The sequence below is a fragment of the Hypomesus transpacificus genome, chromosome 26 (genome assembly GCF_021917145.1).
Source record: "Hypomesus transpacificus isolate Combined female chromosome 26, fHypTra1, whole genome shotgun sequence".
Classification (NCBI taxonomy): Eukaryota; Metazoa; Chordata; class Actinopteri; order Osmeriformes; family Osmeridae; genus Hypomesus; species Hypomesus transpacificus.
Window position 1 is genome coordinate 2831250 of NC_061085.1, and position 16131 is coordinate 2847380.

Consider the following 16131-nt stretch of genomic DNA (forward strand, 5'->3'; position numbering starts at 1 on the left):
TATTACATATACACCAGATTATTTTGATAAAGTCTAGCCTGCTTCCACAACCAGGCCACAGACACACGGAGAGAGAAGGAGGCAGTGCTGAGGAATGAAGGAGAGAGGGCAGTGAGGGGTAGAGTGAGACCTCCCAGGCCAGCGCTGCCACAGAAATGTTTTAAACAAAACTCAAATAAATTGCTCATCTCTGAAAATAGCCTTAAATCCACGCTAATATTAATAACTTTTTCAAAATAGTGTGCCTGTTTGTGCACATTCTGAAGATTTCTTTGCACTGTGAATTTGCACTGTCAGTTCTGTTTTTGAATAAAGGGTTGGAAATTAATGCTTTGAAAAAATACATATTATCCATTTCATCGATTAATCGAAAAAAGAATCGACAGATTAATCGATTACTAAAATAATTGTTAGTTGCAGCCCTAAATTCAATGTGTGTATTTGTAGGACATTGCTCGCAAACTGCAGGAGAAGGAGATGAAGGAGGAGAGAAGGAGGCAGAAGCAGATAGAGGCTAACTTTGAAGAGGAGTACTACGAGGGTCAAGGTAAGGATACAGCCGTCTGTCTGGAGAGAGATTATCCATGTTTGGAAGGGTTACACTCTCACACACGCACACACACACACACCAGGTTATGGAGTGACTGTTTGATGTTGATGTACTGTAGTACCAGGGTTGCTCTTTGAAGCACCTGTGAGGGAGAGTTGTTTGTTGCTTGTCTGCCCTCCCTCCACGTCTGACAAAGTTTTGTCAGGAAAACCTTCCTTACTCAGGTAAAGTAATAATACCGTATTTCTTTGATTAAACGCCGCCCTCGAAAAAACACTGCAGCGTTTAATCAAAGAAATACAGTACTCTAGGATGAAGACCACCATCAACATGGGGATAGGAGAGAAGCTAGAGGATGGAGAGGAGATGCAGTGCCTGTAGAAAGTGGCAAGGCTTGTCGAAGATATGTTTGTCTTATGATACTTGGATCGTTTTTATTGTGCCGCGTTGAAATTAATCATTTAATTTTTATTTAATCATAAATCATCCCCTCATGAAAAGGGCCTTGATCTGCTCTGTCACATGAAACACAATTTATAGGTCTGGTAAGGGTTGCGTGATTAAAAGGTCAGGGTGATCCATGCTATAAAAAATATACATAATGATAAACCTACCAAAGGTTTTGAGTGGAAGAGATTCATGTGAAAGATTTCATGTTGGGAATACATTTTTAAATGTAGCCCCTGCGTTAGAAAACACCCTACAATACCAACTACCAACATTCACATGGTAATTTGACCCCCCAAATTATTATCTCACAATCCTAGTGCTCACACAGTAGGAGCAATATTTAAGTTGACAGTTTTTGTAACTTCGCCCTTTTTATCTTTCTTTTTTTCTTTTTGGTTATTAACAGTTGTTTGTGTGGATCAGATTAGGTTAGTTTCTCAGACAGCCAGTGGATGACTGAAATTCCATTCATCTGACAGAAAACAGAACTTCCTGTCTTTGGCTTTCTTCCCCGACTGTTCTTTTTTCATTCAGTTTTTTTAACTAATGTCGGCTGTCCCTCGTCTTCACACAGATGGATGAGTTGCTGTATTTCTGGGAAATAAAGCCGCGGTTTATACCCCGATTTTAAATTGTTCTATTGGTGGTGAGGCTTATATTTCGATGCAGCATATAGCACATTTTTATAACAAAACAAAGGTAGAAACACTTTTTTCGTGAATGCTATTTAACCCGTTAAGGAGTAGCGTCGCACATGTGTGATCGTTCGAATGCGGGCAGAGCCTGTTTAAGGAGAGCCTGTCCACTCCCTATTAAGCCATTTGATTGTAGTTTTTGCATGTTCAACATGGATTATAGATCTAAAATTAAATGAACAAGTACTTATGTCCATTCTTACAGGATGAGTCGTTGTTGCCCATAACACGCTAGCGTTCTGCTAATGAATGCTGATTGGTTAGTGAAGAACTGACCAAAGATCCCGCTTGATGGCATCCGAAGCAGAATCAGAATGTCAGAGCATTAGCAACATTAGCAACACCATTAGCAACCCAAAACTCTTTGTAGCATGTGTATTGACAGGGAGATCCCAACCTGTCAGCTGTGTTGTCGATGCCCCGAGAGAAAAAAGTGACCAAAGCTTGCCGTAAAGCAGTATCTCTGGTCGTACTATGTGTATGACGTCATTGACATTTTAAGAGGCTTTTTAGAACAGAAAGGCAACTTTAAAAAAAGACCTAGCAGTGTGTATTTTTCCCCTTTTGAATTCAGAATTCAAATTACTAGACAAAAAATGATATCCTTAGAAAAATGGATTTTGAGGGGTATAGCTCTATAGACCTCCATTCATTCTGCACTCGCTCGTTAGTGCCCTCGAATGGAACAGTTCAGAACCCGGAAGTTTCCCGAGAGTGGCAGTTCTCCCCACATTAGACCTATCGCTAAGCCCCGTCCCCCTTAGTAACTGTTGCTAACTCGGACAAGCTATCGCAGCTGACTAGAGTTTTAGCCGTCAAAAGGGACTTCATTATGCAATGAATGGAGGGATACGTTCAGATTTTAAAAGTAGATATGGTGGATGACAAACTTAAATTGGAGGCGAGAATTTACAGATCTCAATGCAAGAGGGAGAAGCTTAACAAGGATAACAACATCCAAGACTCATGGATGAAGAACTATCTAACTATATATCTTCAGGGATAGAAATGTAGGTTGTTGTTTCTTCGTGCCTACACTATATATTATCATTCCAGGTTAAGAATACCAATGGAGGCTGCGTTGGAAATCGTTAATCAATGCATTGCACGTGTGAGGAACACTTTTTTTTTTTCTTCATCTGACTTTTTTTGTTGCCTTAGGCGCTCGGGATTTGTCATAGGCAATCGGGAAAACGGCTTAGGCGCACGCCCACATTTTCTCTATGCAGGAAAAACCCTGTTCATTTGTTTATTTCCTAACCATTCATCCCATGTCCTGGAGTAGGCCTTGCGTGGGCTTTTGCTGTTCTATCATGGTCTGTGTGCTTGAGTTGTGGATGGGAAGCTTCTGCTGACGAGGTTACATTTGGGCTATATTCCTCCTCTCTACAATCTAACCACAGCTAAACGTGCATGGAGTTTCTGGTAAAGTGCCTGTCAACAAGACATATCTTTTAGAATGTGTCCCCCTCTATTGCTGACCGGCAAATGTTTTCAATGTTTTCCATAATTCTGGTCTCCTATCAGATGCACTGGCGGAGCCTGGTACACACTAACCTTCTTAACAAATGAATACATGTGTGTCCTCTCTCCATGCTCATCTCCACCACTTCTACCACCGTCTTTCCACATCTCCTCTCTACTCTCCCCGTCTCCAATACTTCAGTCTGCCAAGACAAACCCAAACGCCTTGCCCCCCCCGATTCCTCACGCCACAATCTTTCCCGGGACGACGTCTGGCATGAGCCCAGCAGAACTCCAAACCAGTCCAGATTTAAACCCAGGTCCCCCCACACTCGCTCCAGATACCCAAAGCATGACCTGCTGAGGGAGACAGATCCATACCCTGAACACAGGCTCCCATCCAAAGGCAAGCAGAGACACACGGAATACCAGGCCACAGAGACACGGAGAGAGAAGGAGGCAGTGCTGAGGGACGAAGGAGAAAGGGCAGTGAGGGCGAGAGTGAGACCTCCCAGGCCAGCGCCACCACAGTTTGTTGTGGAGAGGGACCAGGACCGGGAGAGAGACAAAGCCGGAGAAAGACATGGAGATCGACCGAGGAATATAGACTGGGAGTCGGATCTGGCGCAGGAGAGACGCTCTGAAAGAGAAGTGAGGAGAGAAGCATGCAGAGCGGGGGAACCTAAAAGAGACAAGGACAGAGAGAATGACCAAAAGAGGAACGGAGAAAAGTCATGTGACGGAGAGGAGAGCCTGGACGAGGATGATTACAATCTAAAGGCCAGAACCAGGAGCAGGGAAAGACCCTTGCTGGAGGCTCACGTGCCCAGTCAGGAGGAGGAGGATTATGATGACGGTAAAGGTAAAGGTAATGTTAGGGGAACGCTGGTGGTTCCCTCTAGTGTGGTGGGGGACCAGTGGGCGGAGCACCGGAGCAGGAGAGAAGGGAGGAGGAGAGAGGAGAAATATGCTTACAGGGATGTTCCAAGGGAAGAACGTTCTCTCGGACATCCCCCAAGAGAGCCAGGTATGGCTCACCCCTGGTCCTGATATGGGGTGTGTGTGTGTTTGTTTTGCAGTGTGTGGATATCCGTGATTGTTTTTTTTCAACTGCGGCTTCGGGTGATGGTGGGGCTGCTAATCTCCGCTAATCTCTAATCTAACTCCTCATCCTTCTGTGACGCTCCGCTCCCCGTTGAGATCTCATGCTCATATTGGCTATTCTACTACTATGACTTCACTGATTCTAAATTCATACCTTGATGGTGGAAACCCAGCAAACCGCTTATGTGAACCAGGTGACTGAATGCTGCTCTGTTTTTGGGATGATATAGGAATCATGGGTTTGAGTTGATGAATCACGTCACACCAATTCAGTGGTGGAATGTTTTGGTGGAAATGTGTCATGTAGTCCAGACAGGATTCTCTGTCTTGTCGTATCACCTGCCTTATAGTAGGTGTATGATGTCCTCCTTGGTTGACTACCATTTTCAAATCCTCAAAGGCTTCAGTGTTGATATTCCAAATTTTTAACTTTTCTGTTCTACAAGCCACATACTATTTCACCAGATTTGTTGTTGTTGTTTTTAAAGCCTCACATTTGCACAAAACGAGCCACAGATTCGGAAAACAATTGGCCGAGCTACATTGAAACGGATGCTTTGAAAACAGACACTGAAGCTTTGTCGGTTGAAAGTATTGGAAGGTCTGTACAAACGCAACAGTATCCTTATTGATGTGTGTCACCCACACCAACCTCTCACCCCCTGCAGGCCATGTTGTGCAAGGAGGTGTGGGGGGAGGTGCGGCTGTGCTGGCAGGAGGGGAGTACGGTGTGGGCGAGGCCACCCAGGGGTTGACCCGTCTGGAGCTGAGGGAATTACGAGAGCAGGAACTCAGGGACTTGGAAGTTGCCCGCAAAATGCAGGAGGAGGAGATCAAGGTCTGACAGTCTGCGTTACTGACTCTGTTACAACATTGTATTTCTCTAGTGTTACCAGGAACACAATTTAGTGACGTAATTTACATGTAGTTTAGACATTTGCAATTTAGTAGTGCCCTTCCGCAGAGTTTTAGAATAGACGTGTGTATATTTGTGTATGTATTTATTCTTAACTTTTCTGCACTTATTTTTTGTCTTTCTCAAGTTGTTGCCACTATACCATGTCCCATGGAATAATATATTAAAGCAGCCATATCTCACCATCATGAACTTGTTTTTAGTTTGAGTGATTTTGACATTTCAAAACAAAGATTAGATGCAAGATTATCATTTCTGTTCACATCTCAGGAGTGCAAATCAACCAGGGATTGTAAGACCTAGTCCTAAAACAGAACTGTTCATCCACAGCAAATGTTCAATGGTTGTGTATGGTATTTTAGGTTAGTTTGTCCTCTAATAGCTGCATTTGCCTTGGTCTAGAAGTAGGGCTGGCATTCAAAATTGAGTCACTTCCTCTGTTTTGAGAACTGTGGGAAAATGTGACTTTGAAGTTGTTCTTTTATTTTCTTTGTTTGTTTTACAGGCCAGTAAGATCGACAAGCGTGCCGCCCAAGTAGCTCAAGATGAGGTGAGTGTGTGGACAACTGAAACGGAAAATGTGTGTCTCGTAGTTATCATCAGCAGCCTGTTTGTGTGTGGAAGGCCTGTGAAAAATCTGTAAGGCATTGTGGGAAGCCAGTATGTCAGTTTGAGTGCTGTCCATTCACAGGAGATTGCCAGGTTGCTGATGGAGCAGGAGAAAAAGGAGTATAAAAAGTCCAAAGAGAAGGAGAGGCAGGCCCTGGAGAAGAGGAGGCCAGAGGGAGACTACAAGGTCAGCTACTGATTTGAACATTAATATTTCATATATATTTAATATCTCAAACATACACAAATTGGCTAAAGCGTTGTAGGGCATGCTCAGATACCAGTGACCACTACAGTCATTTAAACCAGTGTTTCCAAACCTGGTCCTCGGGACCCTGGTCCCCTGCCCTGCATGTTTTGGGGGTCCCGAGGACCAAGGTTGGGAAACACTGATTTAAACAGTCAACTCTTGTTTTCCTGTTTTTTTCTGGGTCTTCGTTTGTTTATTCTTATCATGCATTCATTCATTTAGCTAAGTACAGAGGAGGTGGTAAGGCCCAGATCCAGAGAGGAATATGAATACCAGAGGCAAAAGAACCACAACAAGCCTGACAGGTATTGGTCTTAACATATCAACAATAAATATCATTCAAGTTGAAATACTTTTTCTTTGCTGATTGTTAAACAGCTATATAACTAATATTTAGAACATTTGTTATCATGTTATCATGTGTTATCATGTATCAGTATAAAAACGCACCTGACGTCCTTATCTTTTCCTCGCGCTCCAAAACCTCCCGTCCCTTCCCCTCTCTTTCAGGCCTCCTCGGCCTCGCACACCCGAATACGAGAACGTCAATCCTGGCAATGGTTACTCAGAGAACCCCTTCACTCCTCGGGTTCCATCCAGACCCGAGGCTGCCTACAAAGGTGAGACCTGCCTCTGGAGGCCCACTTTGACCTCTAACCTCTCTTTGAGTGGTACGCTTAGAAATCACATTTTATCATTCCTACTGTACTTTGTATATTTTGTCATTGTACATGCCTGCATTAGCCTGCAGACAGGGGAGCGAAAATGTCAAGGCTTAGACATCAGACCGCTTTCAAGAGTTGTTGATACTAATGTGACTGCTCATTCCTATCTGAATTTTGTTCCAGGTGCATATTACAGGCAGTGACCAACAGCTTGCCAATGATGTCCAGACATCCCTTGTTTTTACCTTTCCATTTTGACTCATCATGGCTGTCTACAAAAATAAGATATCTCCCTGTGTACCCAGAGCCTTGAAGGGCTTACTGACTGGGTCCCGAGGTGTTTTTCAACCCCATCTCAGTGGTCCTACCGATCAGAAAGCTTGCAGCTTGAGAAGTTTATCACACACTTGTTTTGTTTTTTCTTTAATTGGCTCGACACTTAGACAGCCCAAAAGACATGGCTTGTAACATTACTCCCCAGTCAGTAGGTGCTGGGGGCAGAGTAGGGGGGAAAGGTCCTGTTTCTCAGTTGCCGTCATCTGGTTCTTGCTCTTTTGTGAGTCTTGCTCGTGGTAACTCAGGAGTATCGCTGGATATGCAATCTGTTCCTCCAGATGCCCTGTGCATCAATGCTATCCAACACAACAAGACCAACAGAGGCACCACGCTGCATCCTTTTAATGCTATATTCTTTTTTGAGCGACATTGTATCCACGCAAAAGGAAACTTATCAAGATGCTGGGGGTTTTGCTTCCGTGTTTGTGTCTGGCTGTGAACTTCCATTGGTGTCTTTCGCTTGTGAGAGGCTATTACTGGACCCCGTGCAACTGTGTATTTGGTGCAGATGGCGTGTTAAGGGACAATGCGTTACGGCTGTGTTTCTATGTGCATGCTTACGGAAAGTGAATTCCTGTATACTTATGTTTTCCCCATAAAAAAATAATAAAAAAACACGCAACCCCTTTGAATTACTCTTCAAGCCAAAATCAAGTCTGTGTGATTGAACTGAGTGGAAATAAATCTGTATATGCTTGAAACTTGACCCTTTACAACTTAGAAGGTGTACAACCCAACGAAAATAGTATGGATCAGTATGAAGTAATTGTAATTATTGCAAGTCATAACAAAAGCGTAATGTCTTGCTTGAATGCCAATCTTTTTCTGTCAGGTTATCAATTTTCTTGGTGTTTATCACCTATTTAAATAATGTAGGACTTACCAGTTTTGTTCTTGAAGGGTCTATTTCAAATTGTGGATAGTCTCTCATCTCAAAAAGTACTGTTACATGTAGTGATATGGAAAGGCTTTTTATTTAATTTTATTGTCTTTATTTATTTACCTTTCCTTCTCACTTTATCTTGAAATTCCATACCAAATCCAGAAATACTCTCCTTCTCTTGATCAAAGTGGTGGTGTATTTGCTTTCTGTGTGCTGCAGCCAGGAGAGAAATTCTTTTTTTTAAATGTGAGGTTTTTTTTCCGTTTTGGTCATAGACAACGAGGACCATGATGATAATCAGTGGAATTGTGGAATACACTGACATTGATAACATAGGGAACCATATCAGAAGATCACTGCTGTCTTAAAGCGGTTTTGTCCCTTAAAGGGACATTTGCCTACTGTAACTATACTGCCATGATTATTTTTGACATACTGTGGGTTTTCAGTCACATCATACATAAGTGTTTAATTATCAATGTTTTGAAAGTTATTCAGTTGAATCATGGTGTTGGTTTTTTTCCCCTCATTGTTCAACTTCAGCCAAGCGTATGATAGTATTTTTGTTTGTTGATGGGACTCATGGTCACGTTAATGCTTTAAAATGTTTTTTGACAGAGATGTGTATTGTATATAATGTTCGCAGACACACTGACATATTTATGTCTGTAAACTGTATTGTGGTTGACAGGACAGACATTGTGCCATTTATGTTTAACTTTTTCTGGGACATTTGGAGAACTGGGGATTAAAAATCGATACAAAGTTAACCACAGGGTGATTGCTGGCCTGGCCCATGCTTTGATGTCAAATTCTTCTTTGGTGATGGCGCCTCCTTGTGGAGCAATTGAATACGATTTTAATATTAGTCATCTGGAGGTAGCTAAATTTGTGATTTTAGTTCTTATGCATTGATTTCCCTTTTGGTTTTAAAAACAATGCTAACCAAAGTGAAGTGTTATCTTCCAAAAGTTCAACAAATTACTATCCAGGGTATGTTTGCAATTGACTAATTGGAAAGCAGCACATGAAGTGTGTTGGCAAATACTGTATTTTATTGTGTGAACTTACTTAAAGGATTCTGTTGTACCTTTACCATATTAATTAACCGTATCAATATTTGTAGTGGTTAATGGTTTATTCAAATATTATGCCAAATTATCTTCTGTTTTAATGTCACATTTCCAAACCATGTTTGAAGTGTACTGTATGTGGCTTCATCTGGCTCCTCCTGAAAAGAATCCAAGTTCAATCACCAGATTTGTCTTTATTATGGTTATCATTATGTAACAGTACACATATTTGAATAAAGAAACTATTTAAAAAGTAAAGAAAGAAAAAAAAAAAGAATGTTTCACATGGGATCTGCCAGTTTGGGCTTGTTAGATTACAGATCAATATTTACATCACAAGACAATCCAGCTCCTTTCAATCAGAGACACCTGTTACCAGACAAACCTGTTCCAACTGTAAATTATGTTTTGTCGTAAGGAGTGTCTTTACCAGATATACCAATCAGGCAACGCAACTCGATGTATAATGCTTTTTTATTAATTTTGAATAGTGACATTACAGGACATGTAATCGTTTTGGGTTAATATTATGGTCCCAGAATAGGAAATTGTGTTATGTGACTATATACATGTATGTGTAGTATATACTGTAGTCCTAGTTGTCAATGTTTTGCTGAGAATGAGTCAGTAACTAGTCCCACACCTTAATTCAGGTTTGAGAGTTGAATGAGGAAGCAAACTGGATGGTTTCTCCACAGAGCAAGTTCACCAACATACCTGAGATAGCATAGGTTCCCTAGCGTGTGGTAACACCACCACACCACTCTGCTCTGCTCTCACTGATACAGGTATACAAAGGCACCCACACACCACAGGCCCCTGGACACTACACAAATCAATCATCTTTAAATATATATTCAAATGTTTTGTGTTTTCTTAAGTTCCGATAACACTACAGACTTTGGACACGTGGCTGCTGAAATTTATGCTACCCCTACTACCAGAAACGATGACTGAAATTTGTCATAACATCTCAGCAAAAGTTTCTAGCGGCATGAGTAACAAGTGACGAGAAGCAGGACAAATATTGAAGCAGTCGGTGTTCCGGGAGAACAGTTCAAGTTTGATCATGTAGGCGACTGTGGTCTTTGCAAGTGCCTGTTACAGAACAGCCATGTTAAGTAATACTGCCATACGGGTGCGGATAAGTTCTGTCAGACAGCATCCATCAAGTTTTTAGTTCTATAAGTTTATCGATATTTTACAGTTGAGGGGTAAACAGACATTCGACCCCTTCTCGGCCCCGGCAAAGCTATTGTAGTCGGCGACGTTTTAACATCGTGTTATTGGGCAAATCACCACTTTGTGTTTTACTAACTGCGGGAGGTGCGGGAGCTCAAATATGTAAATTAATCCCACAATTAACAGACACGAACATATAAAAATAGACAGCCAAAATGGACAGATGCAGTAAATATCTTACCTACACGTGCGCTTCGAGGTCACCAGTTATTGCTATCCATTATGCAGACAGTGCAAGACCTATGTGAAAATGAACTTATATTTCAGGTACTTAAATGTAGGGTAGTTAATCATTTTATATCTGTCTGCTTACCTGAAGCGTTGATGTGGACGTTCTGTCGCCAAACTGTGTAAAGACACTGAAAAGATACACGCCCTAAACTGTCAGCAGAACTTTCATGCACAAATCACACGCTCACCATCCTCTCACACAAACCAGCTAAAACATTTAGGCTGATGGCTAGCCCTACCAAGAATGCTTATAGGTGATGCAACCGACAGGTGCCAAATGTGACGATACCTCACAAGTGAATCCTCTCCACGTACATTTGAACCCCTCAAATAATAAGCCTTTGGCTCATCTTCAGGAAAAACCGGTAGAGGTGGTCACAAGCAGAATAATATGGCCACTTAAATAAACCACCTGATGAAGTGAGCTTCTCTGTTTACATGACAAAGATCCTGGCCGTTCACGATGCCTTTTCTTTATATTTATTTTGTCCAGTATCTTTGTAGATTGTACTGGTTTATTTTCATTGTCAGACGGGACATCTATGAGTTGAAGGGCCACGCTGCTGTTCCTTATGAGTTCTCCGTAATGAGAAGCAATATTATCCTGATTTTGAACAATTTGAGAACCTGAAGTTTGGACCACAATGTAGTATATCTGAAGCCATTGTAGAAAAGTGTACACAATACTGTTTAGTAGTATGTGTTGGCCCATAACTTTAAACATGAGCAAAACACCCAGTACATTGGTATTAGTGACTGGATAAATTAGTGACCGAGCTAAAATGCAACCACAGACAGTTAAAGGCTGGTGATATAGAGTGTGATGAAAAGCAAACATTCCCATCATTGCGTGTAAAAATGGATGGGCCGTTTGGCCCTGGGCACAGTGCACTCTGCCTGATGCAGGAATGACATCTGACTGGTTTGAGAGCTGCAGTCTTAAGGTTGCCGAGTTTCTGCCTAATGCTCGTCAAGGCGATCACCAGGTGCTATTCATTGACATCTTTTACAGGTTGTTTTTTTATTTGTTTTTAAAATGAGATGACTTTTAAGTTAATCTGCTGTAGCTGCTCCCCCCACGACCCGACTCCGGATAAGCGCTTTTTAAAAATGTTGCCACAAATCTGACATATAGGAGACATTAATTAATACCGTTTTTGTTTTGTTTAACGTTTTACAACCAGCCATCTATAAAGTGGAGAATAATTAAGTTGAAAATTGTGATTTTCCGGGAAAGTACTAAGATCCACATAACTAACAATGGTCTCTTAACGTCAGTTTTTTTTTCTTATATCAAAACAGCGTGATATTTACTTAAGTCCACAAGATGGCAATATCACTTTAGTTACACTAAATTAATTACTGAAAACCACTTTACATTTTGAGCAATATGTAACGACGATACGTGTTGGACTCAAAAGCACGACTAAGAATATTCACAAAAAGGTATTTTTACTGGATACAGAAGGCAGAGACTGACATGAGGTACAAAGACAAACTAGCAAAGAGATATTGAAAAACAGGGGCTAAATACACTGGGGCTAGATTCAATCACAGGCAGGGTAGGAGACGCTGAAAAAACAAAGACATGACCTAGGAAATAGGGCGGGATGTGACAGTACCCCTCCCCTTAGGGACGGCACCGGACGTCCCAGGCTGGTGGCGGTGGAAGTCATCAATAAGAGTAGGATCCATGATGAAACTGGTGGGAACCCATCGCCTCTCCTCAGGACCATACCCCGCCCAGTCTACCAGGTACTGACGTCCACGACCCCTACGACGAACAGCCAGGAGACGCCTCACAGAGTACACTGGGCCACAAGCCGGGGAGGTGGCGGGGGTCTAGAAGCAGGAACCAAGGGGCTGACCTTAACTGGCTTTATCCGGGAGACGTGAAACGTGGGGTGAACCCTCATGGAGCTGGGTAGCCGGAGGCGCAGTCACAGGATTGATGACTCTGGTGATGGGGAAAGGACCCACAAACCGGGGAGCCGACTTGCGAGAGTCGACCCTCAGGGGGAGATCTTGGGTTGACAACCACACACTTTGCCCGGGACGGTAGGTGGGGGCAGGGTTGCGATGTCGATCAGCCAGCCTCTTATACCGGCTGGAGTTTCTCAGAAGCACCCGGCGAGCATTGTTCCAGGTCCGTCGACATAAACGGACAAACGCTTGTGCAGAGGGAACAGCCACCTCAGGCTCCAGGTCAGGGAACAGGGGTGGCTGATAGCCATAGGCGCACTAAAAGGGGGAGAGACCAGTAGCAGAACTAAGCAGTGTGTTGTGGGCATACTCCACCCTGATGAGGCGCTTGCTCCATGTAGTAGGGTTTCGGGAGACGAGACAGCGCAGCCCTGTTTCCAGCTCCTGGTTGAGCCACTCAGTCTGGCCGTTGGATTGGGGGTGGTACCCGGAGCTGAGACTGACAGTGGCCCCAACCAATTAACAAAAAGCCTTCCAGAATTGGGAGATGAACTGAGGTCCTCGATCAGAAACCACATCCCTGGGAAACCCGTGCAATCGGAACACATGAGACAAAACTGCCTCTGCCGTTCCCTTGGCAGAGGGCAGCTTGGGCAGAGGGATGAAGTGCACCATCTTTGAAAATCTGTCCACTACCGTAAGAACAGTGGTGTTACCCTCCGAGGGAGGTAGACCTGTGACAAAGTCGAGGGAAATCTCCGACCAGGGGCGATGGGGCACCGGAAGTGGTTTCAGAAGGCCAGATGGCGGAGACCGGGAGGTCTTGTTCTGGGCGCACATGGGACAGGCTGCAACATACTCCCCAATGTCCTTCTCTATAGCCGGCCACCAAAAACGTTGCCTGACCACAAAAAGAGTCCGCCGAACTCCGGGGTGACACGAGAGACGGGAGGTATGTGCCCAATGAATCACCTGAGAACGGAGAGGGGAAGAGACAAACAGCCTGTTCGGGGGACACCAGTCTGGAGTGAGATTGCCTGCATTACCTTGCCTGACTCTCTCCTCTATGCCCCACGTGACTGCTCCTACTACACAAGAGGGGGCCAGAATGTTAGTGGGGGGCCAGGATCAGAGCAGGGATCAAACAGGCGAGACAGAGCATCTGGTTTAACATTCTTTGAGCCAGGACGGTAAGATCGAGAAATCAAACCGATTGAAAAAGTGCCCATCTGGCCCGTCGAGAATTGAGGCGCTTGGCTGTTCGGATGTATGCTAAGTTCTTGTGGTCCGTCCAAACGAGGAAAGGATGCTCTGCTCCCTCCAGCCAATGGCGCCACTCCTCTAGAGCAACCTTGACGGCCAGCAGCTCTCGGTTCCCCACGTCAGTTCTTCTCAGCAGAAGAGAGCTTCCGGGAGAGAAAAGCGCAGGGATGGAGCTTGTGATCCTCCGCCCGTTGGGAGAGGACAGCTCCAACGCCCACCTCCGAGGCATCAACCTCCACAACAAACTGCCGATGGGGATCGGGCATGGTCAGGATAGGTGCAGACGTGAAGTACTCCTTGAGCCAACAAAAGAGTCCTCCGCTTGAGAACACCACAGGAACTTCACACGAGGAGACGTCAGCACATGCAACGGGGCTGCAATGGTACTCAAATTGCGGATAAACCATTTATAAAAATTGGCAAACCCCAGAAAACGTTGGACCTGTTTACGATCCGTGGGCTTGGGCCATTCAGCCACTGCACTGACCTTGGAGGGATCCATGTGGACACTGTCCTCAGAAACGTAGCCCAGGAACGTGACCGTAGGAGCATGAAATTCACACTTCTCTGCCTTCACAAAGAGATTGTTGTGGAGAAGACGCTGTAGGACCAGACGGACGTGCTGAGTGTGTACCTCTGTGTTGGGAGAGAAGATGAGGATGTCATCTAGGTAAACAAAAACAAAGTGGTCAAGGAAGTCTCTCAGAACATCGTTCACCAGGGTCTGGAACACGGCAGGAGCGTTGGTGAGACCAAAAGGCATCACAAGATATTCGTAGTGCCCACTGGGAGTGTTAAACGCCTTCTTCCACTCGTCTCCCTCTCTCATGCTCACCAGATGGTAGGCATTGCGCAAGTCCAGTTTGGTAAAGATCTTAGAACCTTGCAGTAAATCCAATGCAGAAGAAATGAGTGGGAGGGGTTACCTGTTGACAGTTAGGGCGTTCAGTCTACGATAGTCAATGCAGGGGCGTAACGTCTTGTCCTTCCCCACGAAAAAGAAACCGGCCCCAGCAGGAAAGGAAGAGGGGCGAATGATCCCAGCCGCCAATGAGGACTCAATGTACTCCTTCATGGTCGCAGTCTCAGGAGCAGACAGGGAGTAGAGGCGTCCCCTGGGCGGCATTGTACCTGGCAGCAAGTCAATGCAACAGTCATAGGGGCGGTGAGGTGGCAGAGCAGTGGCCCGAGACTTATTGAATACCTCCTTGAGGTCCAAGTAGCAGGAGAGAACCTTGGAAAGGTCCGGGAAGTCGGAGTCCAAAGATGGCAGGAGAGGAGACTGGGGACTCAGGAGTTGCAGGCAACGGAGGCAAAGGAGTCTGGGCAGTCGGAAACGGGGTCCTGACGGATACAGGCATGAGCACACCCCTCTCCTCAGCAGGTTACCTCACCGGTAGCCCAATTCATGTTAGGGTTATGCTTAACAAGCCAGGGTAAACCTAGGATGAGAGGCTGCACCGGGGAACTGAAGATATGAAACACAATCTCTTCTGTGTGATTCTCAGCCATGAGGAGCTGAAGGGGGGCAGTGCGCTGGGTTATCTTGCAAAGCAGATGACCAGCCAAAGCATTCACCTCTAACGGCTTTTGCAAAGGGACTAGATTGAGCCCCAGTCTTTCGGCCAACCCAACGTCCATGAAACTTTCATCTGCCCCCGAGTCCACTAACACAGGATGACAAAGGGTTGTTGAAGGTGCTACCAGCCGGGCCTGTGTGAGGAGACGAGGGAATCTGTTGGAAGAAAACGTTCGGCTCACCAGTGCTCCTCTTCTCACTGGTGAGCCTGCTCTTTTGACGGGCAGGAAGAAACAAAGTGGCCCAACTGAGCGCAATACATGCACCTCCCTTCCCGCATGCGGTGTTGACGCTCGTCGGTGGACAGCCTAGCCCTTCCCAGCTGCATCGGCTCCTCCGATGTCGTAGGGGGTGGATGGGATCCCCCCACAGGCAGCACTCTGGCCGGTAAACGCCAGGAAGGAAACTGCTCGGACTGCCCTTTCTGTGCCTGTGATGCAACCATGGCCTTGGACCTCTCCTTCACTCTCTCCTGGAGCCGAGTGTCGATCCTGATTGCCATAGCGATGAGGGAGTCCAAGTCGGGGGGTAAGTCCAGAGGGACCAACTGGTCTTTTAGCGGTTCGGATAATCCATGCAAAAAAGCATCGAACAGCGAGTCGGGATTCCAGTTACTATCAGCCGCCAAGGTGCGGAATTCGATGGCATAGTCTGAGACTCGACGCTTACCCTGACGTACACTCATCAGCGCCCTCGCTGCCTCCCGACCAGGGGGTGTGTGATCCAAAATTTGACGAAGCGACTGGGTGAAACGCTGGCGTGAGTAACAGAGCGGGGAATCCCTTGCCCACTCTGCCGTAGCCCAGTCCCTTGCTCTGCCGGTGAGGAAGGAGACGATAAACGCTACTTGGGAGCGCTCCGTCGGGAACGAGACCGCCCGCAGTTCAAAGTGCAGCTC

The 16131-nt window shown here is 45.1% G+C and overlaps 1 protein-coding gene and 1 long non-coding RNA gene across 5 annotated transcripts in view; one reads left to right on the plus strand and one right to left on the minus strand.

Annotated features, from left to right (window-relative positions):
• Window positions 1–7689, plus strand: part of ccdc50a (coiled-coil domain containing 50a) — a 29932-nt gene extending 22243 nt beyond the window's left edge. For 2 of the 4 annotated variants that reach the window (XM_047049467.1, XM_047049466.1), the window contains exons 5-12: window positions 448–547; window positions 3362–4186; window positions 4932–5101; window positions 5685–5729; window positions 5871–5975; window positions 6261–6343; window positions 6549–6658; window positions 6887–7689. In XM_047049467.1, coding sequence (XP_046905423.1) covers window positions 448–547; window positions 3362–4186; window positions 4932–5101; window positions 5685–5729; window positions 5871–5975; window positions 6261–6343; window positions 6549–6658; window positions 6887–6906 — 1458 coding nt within the window. In that variant the 3' untranslated portion in view covers window positions 6907–7689. The remainder of the gene's footprint in view (window positions 1–447; window positions 548–3361; window positions 4187–4931; window positions 5102–5684; window positions 5730–5870; window positions 5976–6260; window positions 6344–6548; window positions 6659–6886) is intronic. The other 2 variants (XM_047049469.1, XM_047049470.1) reach the window with 2 other exon arrangements.
• Window positions 7690–9173: 1484 nt separating this feature from the next.
• Window positions 9174–10747, minus strand: LOC124487271. The gene is made up of 2 exons (XR_006958356.1): window positions 10551–10747; window positions 9174–10477 (listed from the first exon to the last, which is right to left on the minus strand). It is a non-coding gene; the product is annotated as an uncharacterized LOC124487271 (long non-coding RNA).
• Window positions 10748–16131: the final 5384 nt, after the last annotated feature.